At 50.4% G+C, this 16,668-nt stretch overlaps 1 protein-coding gene across 10 annotated transcripts in view; it reads right to left on the bottom strand.

Annotated features, from left to right (window-relative positions):
• The window catches only part of EBF1 (EBF transcription factor 1), a 273,509-nt gene extending 262,849 nt beyond the window's left edge, over positions 1–10,660 (bottom strand). For 4 of the 10 annotated variants that reach the window (XM_021288959.2, XM_065029678.1, XM_065029679.1 and 1 more), the window contains exons 1-4: positions 9,694–10,659; positions 8,134–8,290; positions 7,817–7,880; positions 7,487–7,542 (exon numbers count right to left, since the gene is read on the bottom strand). In XM_021288959.2, the coding sequence (XP_021144634.1) occupies positions 7,487–7,542; positions 7,817–7,880; positions 8,134–8,290; positions 9,694–9,827 (411 nt within the window). In that variant the 5' untranslated portion in view covers positions 9,828–10,659. Of the gene's footprint in view, positions 1–7,486; positions 7,543–7,816; positions 7,881–8,133; positions 8,291–8,587; positions 9,603–9,693 lie in introns of those variants that run through there. The other 6 variants (XM_005503343.3, XM_005503344.3, XM_005503345.4 and 3 more) reach the window with 3 other exon arrangements.
• Between the last annotated feature and the right edge of the window lie 6,008 nt (positions 10,661–16,668).

The raw sequence follows: 16,668 nt of genomic DNA, 5'->3' as shown, positions 1-16,668 counted from the left end.
TCCCCACAGCACAGACACCAGCAAACCCCCCTGAACCCAAATGGGACCCACGTTCCCGCTCAGTTGCCGGTGCATACCCTGAGTCACCACCACATCAGTGCCCAGAAGAGCTGCTGGTGCTTTGCCAGAAGATGTGGAAGATGCACTACAGTCGGTACGTTCAGGAGTCCCGCACTTCCATGCATTAAAGGGGAAGATGGAGAGAAGCTTCTTCCAGCCAAAACCAATGAGTCAAAGTAACCAGCTGGTGTCTGATGGGGTTGGTCAGCGGGGACATTGCGAAGACTCCAGAAAACCCCAAATTGGGTTTCACCTGGCAGTAAGACAGGCCAGGTAAGGGAAGCTCAGGGCACTTGATGGACTTAATCACTAATTAAATAATAATCTGCTTCTGAGAGTATAGAGCATGGAGGTAAAGAGCAGATCTACCCCCATGGCCTTTAGTGGAGACAAACACCTCGGGTGCCCAATCACCTCCGTACATCAGAGTGTGACACCAGGGGAACAGTGCCCGAGAGACAACTGCTGGACTTGGCTCATTCTCCTCAGGCTTTTAAATCTTAAAGTGGGTTATCTTGTTGCCAGTTGAAGCCAAGGAAGCACTAGAAATGACAAACCAGAACCCCAAATTTACTTTCTTGTTTTCCCCTCCCCTCTCTCTTCGTGCTGCTGTGCTTACTTAACCTCCAGGTACCCGCTGAAATAACTCAACTAAATAGCAATAATGAACGGACAGAGTCAACACTGTGGTACATAATCACCTTGTCTGTTGTGTTTAGCATCAGTGATCCCTTCTTTGCGTGCATGACATTCTTCTGCTTTCCTCTACGTTCAGGAGTTGCTTTTCACTTTATTTGCATTTAATTTCCAATGTTGTACCCATGCACATTTTGTTGTCTCCACATTAAGTGCGGATAGTCCTGCATGCCCTATTCCTGCAGGAATTTTTAGGCAGCTCTAGGAAGCAGGAGGAACTGCCGAATTCACTTCTGAGCAACCCATCCCCGACTCCCATTCCCTGTCCCTATTTACTTGTGAAGCGCCAAGTGTTTGTTTCCATGAGTGGCTGCCCGAGAGCACTACAGCTACTCCACCGCCTTGTGAACCACGCTGCTCTAAAGCATTAATTCTACAATTAGTTTTAAAAGGGAAACAGGAACTGCTTAAGTTTCAGATCGTTACAGCTGCCAGAAGTATTTTTACAGGAAGGGTCCACAATGTTACCGTTGTGAAAATATTTAACTGTAAGATTTGAAAAGCCACTCTCTTAAAAAAAAAGTATTTTTTTTTCTTTTTTAATTATTATTTTTTAAAGCTCAGGCTTTAAAACAAGGTGCTTGCTGCAGGATTCCTTGTCTTGCTGACATTCATCATGATTTTGTCAAATAAGGATCACATTAATGAGAGATAAAGTGAAAGTTACAGTGTATACACTTAGACCACAGCAAAGCTAAAAATAAGCCTGCAAATACACATCAGGGTTGGACAACAAAACACCAGCAAAGGAAACGTAAAATTATAGACTTTTTTTTTTACTTTTTGTTTACATCATGTAGTTTTAACCTGGTCTTATTTCATACGGGTTTCAAAACAGCTTTTCTCCTCGTGCACAACTTAAATATTTCCCCACAAAATTCATCTTCCATTTTGTAAGCCATTACTCACCCAAGTAACCCCTCCACAAGAAGTCTCAGTGAGTAACGATCATTCATGCACAAACAGATTTCAAAATCAGGCCCCAAGAAATCGGTGTCAAAATATAAGGCTTCCTCACTCCCATTTAAATAAAGCTGCATTCAAAGTTAAATAGAATGCAATTCACTGCTTTCCAGCAAATAAAAATTACTAAATTGGGCACATTGCAGTCATTTCGAGACAATAAATGTGTCCAACAATTTACCGAAACTTTACAGTGACAGAGTTCATAATAGATAGATAGATAGATAGATAGACAGATAGATAGATAGATAACAGATAATAGATAGACAACAGATAATAGATAGATAGATAGATAGATAGATAGATAGATAGATAGATAGATAGATAGATAAATAGATAGATAGATAGATAGATAGATAGATAGATAGATAGATAGATAGATAGATAGAATAAAAGGGAGGGGGGTAATATAAAAGTCAAGACTACAGTTATCATTTAATTCACTTTTCCCCGAGTAAAGACAACAGGATCAATCAGTAAAAGAGTTGACAAATAAGTTGGAAAAAATATAGAGCCAGATTTTGTCCTTAACTATTCCTGAATAGATCCAGATTTATACTGGTGTAACTGTGGGCAGAATCGTCTTGTGGTGTCAGTTTGCCAGTCAAGTGATTCTGCTTTCTGAACTGAATGAGAAACAATCTTGAAGGAATGAGATCATGGTCATTATATTATTCAGTTATGTCATGGCCTTGATTTTAAAAGAGTAAGAGAAGGAGAGAAAATCACCAACATGCATCTAAATCCACTCGGTTTCCAATTCCTCATCTGTTTCACAAAACAAACTATCTCCTTTATTGAAATAAAGGAGAAAGAAAAACTCATTAAAATGAGAATCTTTTCAAAAACAGAACTAAAATTATCTGGAATGACGTATACAGCCATACACACAGAGAGAAAATAAAATCCTGGCCCCACTGAATTCAATAGGAGCTTCGCAATTGACTTCAGATGGGCCAGGATTTCACCCAGAGAGGATTAGGCTTGTATCCGCTATATATCTACACAGAAAATACTGTGAATTACATTTATTTGGCTTCGAACACTTAACCCTTAATTACCCAGGTTTTTACCCCTTCCCTTAGCAAATTTCCACTCATCCCAGTGAGGTTTATCCCGGACGAGCAGCTCAGCGCTGAGTCCCAGCGCAAGCACCGTCAGTTCTTGCTGTGCCTCTCAATGCACAATTCAGAAGCATCTAATTATTTTATGCAGTCTCCCTCTGCCTTTGATACCCGGCCTGCTTATCGGCATATTCACACGAATTAAATAAATTTATCTCTCCTAATATGTTCATTTTTAATGGTTTTCAAACATTCACATGGAAACAGCTCTAGCGTAAATATCCCAGAACAAATGGCTGTATATTATACAGGAGGGAGCAGTTGGGCTGCCAGACTGGGAATGCACCAGGCCATCTGGCTCAGGCAGTCTCTCCAAAATCCTCAGCTTTGTTTTCACCCTCAGACTCCAAACAACACATTTTCCACTGTGATGAGTTTACATTTTCCCAAACACAGGTCCTGATCATGCATGCAAATTCCAAACTTCTCCATTCCTCTCTGTACAAGAAAATTAAAATCACCTGCGCTTCTGACATCTCACCAAAGGCACAAGAAAGCTGCTAAAATCTGGCGCAATGTAAACTTTCCCCGTTGCAGGGGTTAGGTTTTGTTTTATGTTTGTGTGAAATTTCTCCGAGTCTGCTGAGGCTCCTCTGAACTTACTGATAACATGGGTTTTTTTCCCATGCATGTAGCTGCCAGAGAAGGGCCGCGCTATGCATAGAATAGAGAGCTGATCAAATATCTGCAGACATCACAGAATGATAGAGAAGTCAACAGAAAAACCATTTGCATCCAGAGTTAAAGTACTGGGGAAAAAAAGGCAAAACATAAAGAGAGTCTAAGTCTGAAGGAAGGGGGTTTGACTCATGAGGACTCTCAGCAATAGACAATAGCTATCATGCAAAACTTATGATTTTTAAGATGCCTGAGCCGTATTAGCATCCATTATACCTTATGGATGAGAACAGTTGAAGGAAAAATGGGTGGGGAACAACTATTTCAGATTTATTTCCTCCATCTTTCCTAATAGTGAAATATCTCAACTTTATGAAAATACAGCTGAAGAAATAGAAGGCATCTCTTCTCTGCAAATATATTAAAATCCTTGGACTCGCCTGAAAACTCCTGTTTTATTAGAGCAGACACATTTCACATTTTGCAGGCGATTTCAAAATGCATCATTGTTAGAGCCAGACCTACTGCGGCAGGAGCTGCTGCTTTACGGAAAGCAACAGCTATAAAGTTTGGGATCCTACAGGGTTTTGAACGCATTAGGAATGTGATCCCGACATAAAATGAGGTGCCAAGATAACATAAAAGAAAATGTAATTAAGCCAGCATCAACAACGAATGTTACCCTAACTGAAAAGAACTTCCCCGCAACATTCACGGTTTGCGCGTAGTATTTACAATTTTTAGATGACGTGGACGCATTTGGAAATGTAGCGAAAGCCCTCAAAGGCACGTAATTCCCATTTTACCCAGCATTTCTCTGGGGCTACCGCCAAAGGCCAAGTATGTTATCCTAAATATAACTCGAAATGATGCACTTCGAGACCAATCCCGCCCGGGTTTCCCATTCAGAAGTCCCACAGGCTGCCCAGGGAGCGCGAGTGGGACGAAAGCTCATGTTTTGGGGCAGCACACGCGTGGTGCTGCACCCCAGATCTGCCCTGGGATGTAGCCGGCGACAAAAATTCTTGGTTACTTCAGTAACGGGACTGTCCAGCCCCGCTTCCCAAATCACATCCCAGCTGACAGAGAACACACACGCGCACACCCGGACGCAGAGATCCCCTATTCCACCTATGACGAGATTCCTGCCATGAGTTCCTTACTTGGGCACAGCCACACACACAAATCCCTGACTTATCCAGAGCAAAAACTCTAAACGAGTAGGAATTACCATTTATTATATACGCAGCACCCAGCATAGTGAAGCCCTGCCTGTCTACCTGCTAATATAATGGGGCATTTATGTTAAATCTATGAGTAGCAATCCTATATACAGAAACCTAGGTCTGGTTTGCAGAACAGATTTTATTTCATCTTGCCTAACTTAATAACCTGCAGCTGCACAAAACCTTGTGATTTGTAACTGTGAGACAAAAAGAATACATTTAAATCTGATTTCTCTAATTCAAAAAATATATATATATTTAATATAAAGAAAGAGCTACAGCTACTTTCCTGTATGATCTGGGGAACCTAACTCATTCAAGCTTTGTTTCTGTGGGATTTTTAATTTGCCACCAGAAACCTCAGAGTAGCTGTAATTTTAGTCTGGCAATTCACAATTATTGAGTGTGTGAATGCGTGTGTGTGAGTGCTGAGAAGATCCTCGCCAGCTGAAACATGTACGCTTCTGCAACAGTTTCATTTAAAAGTAATCATTTCATTATCCAATTTGTTCTGAGCGTCATGCATTAAAACACTACACCTTCAAGTAGACTGACAATATATATTTAACTTTCATTAAAAATTAAAGAATTTTCAGACAGTCTTTGCAATATTTAATTACAGTTTGATGATTTGAAAGTTACTTAAAAATCTTCTATATAATTCACTGTCATAAAATATAAATGATATATTCAACATTTGGGTGAGCTTCTGTCATGTGTTGGACTCCGCTTCCTAATAAGCATTCAGTGATCGAAGCAATTGCAACTCTGAAATCATTTCGCTTTTAAAAAGGAAATAATTAAAAAAGAAGAAGAGTAAGAATTTAGCCCCCACCCCCTCACAAAAATCAGAGTGGCACATGCCACGGTTTTGACATGGCAATGCCCTATTCTTCATAAGCAATTATAGTCATGCCTAAAGAAATTATATTCATGAAATTAATACGTAAGCAAACATGTTTGCGACCAAAATAGCCTTTCACTCCCTGTTTTCTAATCTAAGTTCAGAGCGCTTTTGTTCTAAATCCTTGCCTCTCAACTCCATCGTGCTTTCCCCAAAATCCGTAATTTGCACTAACTTTGTTTTTGTAAGACTTCCTGAAATCAGATTTTTCATCATTGTGAACGTACTTTAAAGCTACATGGCAGGTTTTACAAATAAACTGTATCTCGGGGAGGTTTTTTCCCCTCTCTCCAAAGACCCTCTGATGACTTGATAATAATGAGAGACCAAGAGGTCAAACAGTGCCTTAGGATGAACTCTTCATATGCAAGATGCCTTTGTTAAGAAAATTATTTTGAATCCGCTGCTCTACGTGAGTTCAGGGCTCTGTTTTCAACAGGGTTATGAACAGAGGCTTTTGCATTTCCGTAACGATAAGAAGGCTATTTAAAGATAATATTTATCGATAGCCTCCCTCGTATGGTCTACAGTGAAACACATAAGCTCCTAAAGGACTAAAGAGAGGTTCTATCTCAGGATGATATTGCTACTTTTAACACAAACTAACCCATTGGTGACTGAAAAACAAAGAATGACAGCAAATGCTTTCCAAGGTTTGTTACGAAGGAGGGCATGTTGCTGCTGTTTTAATTCCTACAGGGAATGAGCTCTGTTTGGAAGTGTATGGTTTAACAAAGTTCAGATGCATAGTAGGTTCTCTAGTAAAATTCATCCAACTTCCTTTTTTTTTTTCTGTTGCAAGACAGTCTTCAATGGCAGGAAAAGATGTTTTGGGACCATCAAAGAGAGTTTTCTAAAACAAACTCAGCCCTTAGAGCTTCATGTTTTGCTGTAGAAAAGGAACCCAAATACAAGCCAAGAGTTTTTTCCACTACAGAAAACATACATGGACTGACTTTTCCTATCAATAGAAAAGAGACTAATGTTTTTCTTAAATAAAATGTAAGAATTTTTTTAACAAGGTGAAGAGGGAAAAAACTTCTCTTAAGGATAAAAGGCTTAAAAGCGAACCAAACTATTTAAAAGAAACGTATTATAAAACAAAAATATTCTAACAGTATCAGAAGAAAAAGCCAGAGTAACAAATAATTTTTAAAAAGAGAGAATCGATTTTTTCAGATAGTTCCTTTGCAGAAATACTCTTTTCAAAAATACAAGTATTTTTTACAGGTAGACACGCACGTTAGTACTCTGAGAAGCTAAAGAGCAAGCTTAAAACCAGGGTTAATCCATTGACAAGCTCTACTGCCCCACAGCCCTCTCCGCAGTCCAGCACCGAGCTCGCCGCTCCCCGCACCGAGTTCCGGGGGCTCCTGCGACACACAAACGTACCCCGGTGTGATCGCTGCTTCTTTCACCCGGGGACTCAGCGGCAGCGCGAATAGAAAAAGGACCAACACGGCCACGGCGCTGAGCGGCGGCTTGTGCTGGCGGCGTGTGGTGGGCTGGGGGCGGCGGGAGGTTAATTCTTATTAATTAAGCGTCCCGAACTAGGACGGCTGGAAGGTCGCCTGTATTTTTCCGAGCTCCCAAGCCCTGAGGCGGGCAGGGTCCCGAGCGGATCCTCCGCGCCGCCCCGACGCCGGGGTCTGTCCCCGCGGCTCGGCCCTGCAGCCCCCGCCGCTGCGCGGAGACCGGTCGCAGTTGCGCGGGTGCGGAGCGGGGAGCGCGGCCGTGCCCTGCGGGAGGCGGCAGCCCCTTCCCTGGCGGGACAGAGCCGCCTCCTTTCGCAGCGGGGGTGGGTTTCGCCTCCGCGGGCCGCCTCGCCGCGCTCCCGGGGGCCGCCCCGACGGCTGCCATCCCCCCGTCCTCCGCGGGCGTTCCGCAGCACCTACCTGTTTGGTCATGGAGTCGATGAGTCGGACATAGAAATCCTGCTCCGTCCTGATCCCTGAAACAAGGCAGAGGTGTGAGGAGCTGGGCCGGTGGCAACGCGCCGGGGCTCGCCCGAGGGCTCGGGCCCGCCGGGGCTCCCACCCGAGGCCGCCAGTCCCAGCAGCTCTGGCCGCGACCGGGCTGCGCTCAGTCACCGAGCGCAAGGACGAGCGGAGCAGAAGGGAGCCAGAGTAGCGGTTTCCCGGCCTCTGGTGGGCTTTCCAACCGGGGAGGGCAGCCAGCGGCGGCGGGGGATGGTGGGGCTGATACCGGGGGCTCCCAGCCCTTACCATTGCTGTAGAGCAGCTGCAGGCGGTAGTGGATCCCGTTGTTGGTCTTTTCGCTGTTGGCTTCCTGAAGTCAAAGAGGACACAGGAGGCCGTAGGAAAAAGAAGAAAAATATGATATGAAGTTTCTCCATCACTCGCACGCAGGGTAACCCCGGGGCTGGACGGATCAGCTCTCAGCCCCCTGCCCTGCCCCAAGCATAACGGGGCCAAGGTAGAGAGAGGCACCCAGGAGGTGGCGGTGGCTCCCGGGACGAGCCGGTGCCGCGGCCTCGGGGGAGCAGAGCGAGAGGGACCCCGCGGGCTGCCGGGCTACTCACCTTCTCCTTCTCCACGAAACCCACGAAGGCGGTGCGCTCGATCTCCACGGGCTGCCCCTGCCGGTCGTACAGAGCCAGGACGAAGTGGAAAAAGTTGGACTTCCTCAGGTTGGAAGGAGGCTGCTTCTCGAAGTGAGCCCGGGCCAGACCCACTCCGCTGGGACCAGAAAGACGCGGGTTAGCGGCAGCCCCGACGACGCGGCCTCACACCCCCACCCGCAAGCCGGCTCCTGGGCCCATGTCTTCCCCGCCGGGCCCCGACTGGGCTCCCCCGGGGCTGAACATCCCCCCTCCCCCGGGGCTCTTCCCTCCGGGCCAGGGTAAGGCGTGTTCAACCGCGGCCACGTCGAAACCCCGCGGAGCCGAGAGTGCGGCACAGACCCGACTCTATCCCACCCTGCAGCGAGCCCGAAGCGCCAAGCAGTCCCCCCAGGAACCCGACACTGGCACCCACCAACCCTCCCCGGGGACCGTTCCCGCTCGCAGCCGGCCCTGCATGGCGGGGGAGCTGCGCTCAGCCCCGCCGGCGCGTTGCCCGCGGAGCGGCACCGGTCCTGCCACTTCTCAAACTCGGCTCGAAGCTGTCACCCGAGCGCCCATGTGCCTTATCTTTCAGTTTCAGTCCTGCGAGCCTTTCCTCCCCTCGCCAGAGCGGTGGGTAAACACCGCGATGGCAGCCCAAGAGACAACTTGAAATATTTCAGGGTTGTCCCTGCAGAACTTTCCCTTCCTTAGAGGGCTCCAAAGGGAGGGGTGCGGGGCGAGGTGGGAGACACCGGGAGATGTCAACATCAACTTCTTAGTTAGTGCCGGCTCCGGGGCTCAGGCTGGGAGTCCAGCATCAGGGCTGGGTTGGTTTTTGGTTGGAGGTTTTAATTATTTTTATTTCCTTTTTTTTTATTATTATTATTTTTTTCTCGGGGAAGAGAATGATGAGAAGGAGAAATAAGAGAGAAAGCGAGGCTGGGCACAGCTTCCCCAAATGCACATCCTATATGAAGCGATTTCTTTAAAAAAAATCTGAGATAAGTGGCAGTGGTTTTACAAAGGGGCTTCGAATTAAATTTCTCCTCGAGAAAGCTTTGCAAAACTCACTGCTTATCGGAGGAGAAGAAGGAAGGCTGCTGATCCTGACGAGGATAAAAAAGCGAGGTAGAGAAATATATTTTGGATACATCCGTGCACAACTCGCGGCTTATCGGAGGAGGAAAGTGTCATTTGGAGATCTTAAGACTAAATCAGCAGTAAACATAGTTTTCAAAACTCCTTCCTCCGTGCGAGCACAAGGGGCTAGAGAGATTAAAACCCACCTATTCCTACCTAGCGAAACTCGCTGCTTCCTTTATTATTATTATTTAATTTTTAAAAATCATTCCTACGGGACGAGAGGGATAAATTTTTAACTGGCGACATCTACGCGAAACTCGCAGCTCTCAGCAGAGCTCCAGAGCCGGTTTTTTTTGGTGGTGCGGGGGGAAAGGCGCTGCCCGCGGGGAGCAGCGCTGCAGGCGGCGTGCGCGCCGGGGCGCGGAGCGGGGCGCGGGCGCGGAGCCCCCCTACCTCTGAGCGGCCGTGCTGGCGTCCAGGACGCCGGCTCCCTGCATCCAGGTCCGCACCGCGTTCATCCCCGCGCCGAGGGGCTCTTCCTTCATGCTGCTCCCACTCCGCTGGATGCTTTCCTGAATCCCAAACATGAATCAGAAACAACAGCGCAAATCTTCTTTCTTTAGTCAAAAAATAATTTAAAAAAAAGTGATAAATCGCCAGGCGGACTGTTATATAGGTCTTTTTTTTCTTTCTTTCTCTCTTTTCTCCTCTCTCTGCAGCTGATCTCTGGAATCAAAGCAAGTCAGAGAAAGCAAACACAGGCACGCACATTAAAAAAAAAAAAAATCCAGAAGCAATCAGAGCCCGGTTTTGTTGCTGCAGTTTGCTGCGTGTGCAGTTTGTTTGGGTGCTTGGAGGGGCTGGCGGGGTGCTGGGGGCTGGTTGCAGCGCTGGCAAGCCGGAGGAGTACTTGAAGTCCCTTTTGTATGAAGACACCCCTCGGATGGCAGCAGGAAAAAAAAAAAATCTCAGATGGCAGTTTAAGAAACAATAGGACGAACGGGAGCTGCGGCAGGCTCTGCTACATCAAGTGTCATTTTCCAGTGACAAGAGAGGCAAGTTTCCCCCCCCTTTTTTCCCCTCTCTCTTTTCTTTCTTTCTTTCTTTTCTCCCTCTTTCTTCTCTCCGCTCCCCGCCGAAGCGCTCTCTCCTCCCTCCTCCAGCCGCGCAGGAAGCGAGTTGCCGGAGCCGGGCGCACGCCGGGAAGGGAGCGAGAGGGGCGCACCCGCGGCGGCGGCGCGGATGGACGGACGGACGGACGGAGGGAGACCCTGGGGCTCCCAATGCCCGCGCCCCCTCCCTCTCCCGCAGCGCCGGGGCGGACTCGCCGTCTCTCCCTATGGGAGCCACTTTGACTGTCCCCGCCGCCGAACACGAGCCCCGCAGCCCCGGCGGGCGGGGGGCGGGGCCTCCTCGACCACGCCCCCTCATTTGCATCGCGTCACCTCTCCCCCCCCGCGGCGCCTCCGCCAATGGCCGCTCGCGGAGACGCTGCCGCGGGGGCGAGGCCACGCCCCCCGTCGTTAGCATAGCTCCGCCCAGAAACCCCGGCCGACCCGGGGGAAAGTTGCCCCGAAGCCCCCCCCGGGGGTTGGGGGTATTAACACAAACACGATCGTGCCTTTGTTCATCAACGAGGCGGCGGCACTGCTCGCTGGGGCCGCCCCGCGCGGGGATAACCGGGGAAGGGGGGGTTGACACACGGAGACCCCCTCGGTGGGGCACCCAGCTCTCCCCCCGCAGCGCCCAGCGCCTCTCCTCGCTCCCGCACAGCCCGGAGCCAGCGGGGACAAGCGGCAGCGCTACTTGCAAAGGTGGCCGAGCCCTCCCCCCTTCCCCGGGGCCGTCCCGGCGGGTCCTTCCCCAGCGCCAGGCTGCAGACCCCGACTGCCCAAAGCCGGGGATGCCCCGCGGCCGCCAACCCCTGCTCCGGGGGCGCCCCGCCGGCAGTGCCCCCTGCCCGAGCCCGGGAGGAGAGGCCGCCTCACGCAGCGGGATTATCCTCAGCGCAAACACCGCTGGAAACACGCGTGTGGCTGGACGTGTTCTGGGTCCCGTCAACTTCCCCGCTGCAAATCCCCAAATCCCCGCTGAGCCTCCACCGCTCGCCCCGGTTCCTGCCCCGTTCCGGGCAGCAGTGCGCTGCTTTGCAGCAAAAGCACACCATTTCCGAACACAGAGAAAGTCCTATTTTTTTTTTCCTCTAGGAAGTCCGATTCGTTTTCTAGGGAAAATAATAATATAATAATAATAAAACTAATTCATTCCCTCGCTGGGGAAGCGCTGAGCTGGCTGCGCGGTGGTGGAGCGGGCGCAGCCTCCGCACCTCTCCGTGGGCTCCTGGACCTGCCTCCCGCCGGTCTTCCCGTATCAACCCCTGTCTTTCCCCCCGCGCAACTCGCTTCGCTGCCGAGCGGCTCTCCTGCGCCCCGGGCTCTGGCCATCGCCTCCCTCACGGGCTTTTCACACGGAACGGAGTTCGCTGTGCTGGCTGCGTGGGTTATGCCTCCTCAAATACAGGTTTGCACATATAATAAAACAAAAGCCGGTGCGTCCCGGCAAGCCGGGTTATTCGCGATGTCGCCCCGCTCGAGGGGAACCCCCTACCCCGCTGAGGGGAGGGAAAATTCTGAAGTGTTTGGGTTGTCTCTGAATTGCTCCCGTACCCCTCTATCTTCCCCCGAGGTGCGGAAGATGCTGTCGATAGCAGGGCGAGTGGCTGTTCCCGGGGCTGCGCAGAACGCCGCGGAGGGCAGAGGAGCCCAGCGGGCCGTGCTAAGCCCTGCCCGAAGCACAGCTGAGGGTCCAGAGAACAGGCAGCACAGGTACAACACGCTATAGGCACATCATTCAGCTCCATAGGCACCCTAGGGCAGTCCGGCAACTCTACAGGACCCTCTTCCAGCCACCTGCACGGCACTATGTGTGCAACGGCTGTCTGAGCACACAGCTGCATCTCGGCAAGAGCTCTGTCTCAAAAACACAGGCACACAGCCCGCTACCCGCACCTCGCCGGCAATGAGAAACCGCACTTGATCCTTGGCTCTAGGCGGATCCACTCACAAAACATCCACATTCGAAGTACACTGAGCTCTCACATGGGAACCGTTACGGAGAGCAAGTTTTTCACATTCCCTGCAGATAAAATTTGAATCTTCACATAATCCTACTGTGTCATATCTCAGGGATATGCAGAAGAACATCGACACACAGCCATACATGAATATTTACACCATAGGTATCACATAGGAGTAGTTTGGCCCCTGTAGTGCTCTGGCTTATTGGTCTTCTTCAGGCTGCTGCTCTGTCACTTGTATCATATCCAGCCTAAATGCCTCCATGGTGAGATACATTTTGCAATTAATAGCCATTTGCACCTGCACTGATTGCTCTTTTCCCAGGGCAGGGATCTGCCCAGGGAGGAATAATGCATTTGAATCAATATACTGAGCAGTTGGCAGATTTTACCCTTCAAATCTGTTCAAGGGATCAGGGGACCATTTCCATGCCTTTTCCTGGATGCTGAAGGGAATAGCATCCCAGCAGCAGTGTGAGGGCACCTCCACTGGGCAGGGACATCCAGCCACAACAATAAAAGTGACAAGTTCTCCACTACTTTCCACCTTGTACACACACACACACCTCTGTGTCCAACACACAAGAAAGCTCCTGGAGGGTCCTGCTGAGGGACAGAGGAGATGCCACACTTGAGGCATTACGGGCGGTTTCAAAGCCACAAACTAATTGCTACAAGGATGAAAGAGTTAAACACTGGATCGACCCCCACTGGGGCAGTGTGAAAGAAAAGCAGAGCTGAAACAAGGAGGGGGTGAGAAAGTCAAGACTTTGGGAGAAAAAAAAACATGTTGGCAGCATGCAAGGAGACTTCTGTGCTCCATCCACCCCGCAGAGGCCAGCCCCAGCGTACCAGGGCTTTTGTTATAAAGCATTCCCAGTTGCCTTTAGCACTCACTTTCTCCTCACCACCTGAGTCTGGTCTCTGGACCAACACCACTGCACTCTGCCGACTGCAGCAGAGCCGCTCCTGCATGCATATCGCTGTCATGCCCATTATGAGGCCAGAGCGTATTCATGTGGGAAGCTGGGTTCGTCCTTTCCTCAGCATGGCAAACTGAGCTGGAGGACACTCTGCAGCCTGCCACGGGGGAGTACTCGGTGGGCTGGCTGGGACTCGGTGCTTAACTGTTTTGCTGCAGAAGAAAACTCAGGCACATTGCAGTGAGGCTTCCCTGCAAGCCCAAGCTAAATGCTCTCAGCGCACAATGCAGAATAGAACACACACAGAGACTTGCAGGCTGTGCTTTGCTCCCAAAGCAGGCGAGAGCTGCATAGGCAAGCTGTGGGTTTTACCACAGCTACACCAACTCATAAGCTGCAACTTTGCAACTCGGGCAAGAGCAGTTTATGAACAGGACCAGGATCTGGTTGCAGAGTCCCCGGTTGTGACAGATAGCAGGGATGGGGCAGCACTGGGATCCACGTGTCACATCTCCTATATGGCAGTAAACAGGGGAGGACAAAGTGGCATGGAAAGAGGTTTTACTCCAGAGGACAAACACAGCTCTTATGGGGCTGGAGACAGAGGAGACTCCCGCATGGGAAAAGGCCTCTCCCCTGCCCTGATGAGGCTTCCAAGTGGGCCCAAGGCCCCTCTCTCCTCTGACCTGGAGCTCATCCTGGACAACTCCCTCCTCCTGCCTCCATTCTCCACTCCCTCTGACTCAGGGCTCCTGGCACAGGGGTGACAATCAGGACCTGCTTCCCTCTGCCCAGACCCCAAGTGAGGGAGAAGTGATTGGAAATGGGAATTTCTGAGAGAAAAGCCTCCTGCTCCCTCCTCCCTGACCTCTGCAGATGGATGAGGCACCCCCAAAGGGACTGTGCTCCTTCCTGCCCTTTTTGGAAGAAGGCAGATGAGCAACAGACCCATGCTGAATGGGGGAAAGGGAAAAGCAGACTCTCCTCTCAAGGTGGGACTGAAAGCAAAGCACTGGGAGTCTGAGCACGTACCTGCACTTTCTGCTGATGCAGAGGTGGAAGGGGCTTGAAGGTTTGGGTACAGTTCACTTGTATCCTCCCCAGCAAAGATGCTTTTTGTGAGTATTTTCCTTATTGCCAATAGGTTTCTGTTTTGAAGCAAAGACTTTCCATCCGCAAATAAATCCAATGTTCATCTTGGCAGGTGATGACACTTTTCAGCTACTTGGGGTATTTTATTCTTCCTACCTGTCTTGCTTCTGGGGAGAAGGAGGAGAAAAAGGCTCTGAGGACTGAGGACTGAACACTCTGCCTGTGGAGGAAGAAGCATGGATGCCTCTGGGACAAAGGGTCTGTCTATAGTATGATGATACAGAAGCCCGCTTTTACCCTATTTTCCATAAAGAAGCAGTAGCAGGTGATCTAGATGGAAACATCTTATCCAGGAGCTTTCCTCCTCCTGCCTCCCCCAGCCCTTGGGAACTGGGGCCCCCCGGGTTACCCCCGGCTGGCATGGGGCATTGGGGCTCTCCCCGCTGGGCAGGGAGAGGCTGCTGGCCCTGGGGCTGGGTTAACTCCTGCAGGTGGGAAGCAGTGGGACATTGATGGAAGTATTTGCCTGCCTGGCCTGCAAGGGGCCGGGGGGAAGGGAGAGAGCGGTGCCTCGGGGAGCGGGACCCCGGGACAGGGGGCCTGTCAGGCGGCTGCAAGAGTCCGACAGAGCGGGCTGGCCCCCAGGGACTCGTCGGAAGGAGAACGACGGGACGGGGGGATACGCCCTCCCCTCCTTCCCAAGTTTAGCTCACCCATTACCGCCCGGGGTAGGAGCCCGCCAGGGGCGCGGGGCGAGCAGAGCTACGGAAATACGTCGAGGTGAGACCCGCACGGGGCTGCACGGCGGGGAAGGAGGAGGGAGGGCACCCCAGCCTCCGCTCTCACGGGCCGGGGGGTGGAGGGAAGGCGAGTCCCCCCTGCGCCCCCAGCAGCGGAGCCGAGCCCGAGCGCTGGCGGGGGGGGCGGTGCCGGGGCCTCCTCGCCGCGTGGCCACGGCGCCACCTGGCGGCCGTGAGGGGGAGCTGCTCCCGCCGGCACCGCGGGGACGCGTGGATCGCGGGATGCACCCGGGGGCCAGGGGGGAGGGACCGGGGTAGAGAGCAGCTCCCACAGCTCCCCCCGGCATCCCAGCCCCACGTCTGTCCCGTGGGGTTCCCGCGGGACCCGCGTCCCCACATCTGACAGCAAATCTGAGCAGGGACAGTTACCCGCCTGGGTTCGGGGGGGTGGGTGCTGTGGGCCACCCCAAATACTCAGGGTGCTCAGGCAGGCGGTAGTGCTGTCGTTCGCAGACAAGGACACGCGGTCGTGTCCAGCCATGAATTTGACCCTTGGGGAGTTGTTGCTATCCTGTGGTAAATACGGCTGCAGGGGTAGTTGGACCACAGGGTGTCAGTGACAGGGGCCTGATGGCTCTGTCCTAACCACCTCCTAGTCCTCACAGCCCTGCTCATGCCAAAAGGGCAAACCATCTCTACAGAGGAGCGACACCCTCTGTTTTCACTAATAAAAACAGATGAAATCTGTTTCTTTAGTGTATCGGTGGAAATTGCACTACGCTACAGCCAGCTGCAGATTTACATTCCCTACAGTACTTGCAGAAGTTTACAGTACATTTAAAGGCTGGCTGGTATTTATTTGTTTATTCTGGCATCCACTGGGCAGACTATGGTTATTTTATCATACAAAATCTTGATATGATTTTTACATTGTCAGTTCAGCAATGCATGTGAACATATGATCAACTGCAATCGGCTTCAGGGACATGCGAGTACATGTCTCCCATTTAAGATGGAAGGGAGAAGCCCAGAGACATGCACTGAGGGAAGGAGTTTAAACATATTACATGGGATGGATTTAAACATCTACTAAAATGATCACATGCTTTGCTGAATCATGACTATTATCAGAAGTATTTAAGTGACTCTGAAATCTGTATCTCCTTTAGAACACTTCTATAAACTATGAGGACTTTGCCTCTTGGAATTTTGACTTTAAACATGCATAAGAACTTTTGAAGGGTGTCGTCCAGAATTTCAAGCTCTTCCTTCAAACAGGGGAGTGATGAGACACAACTTGCTGGGTCGGCAAGTGTTAACTTCTCAATGTCTAGGACTTGGCTGCTCAGGATTTGGCTGCTCTTTTTGTACCGACCATTTTGAAACCTGTTTTCTCTGGAATTTGTGTTAACATCAGAAGACTTTATGATTTCAGCAGAAGAACTAAAAGTTCATCACCTGGGCTCAGACATTTTCCCCGGAATCACAGGCAAACCTTTGACAAGCGAGATTTTGCCAGAACACAGCATGGAAATGCTTTGGTTGCAATGAAGTTTAAGGTACAAAGAGAGACTCACTGTTGTACGTACCTTCCACA

This window comes from Columba livia, chromosome 14 (assembly GCF_036013475.1).
Source record: "Columba livia isolate bColLiv1 breed racing homer chromosome 14, bColLiv1.pat.W.v2, whole genome shotgun sequence".
Classification (NCBI taxonomy): domain Eukaryota; kingdom Metazoa; phylum Chordata; class Aves; order Columbiformes; family Columbidae; genus Columba; species Columba livia.
This window is presented reverse-complemented; position numbering and strand designations above follow the sequence as displayed.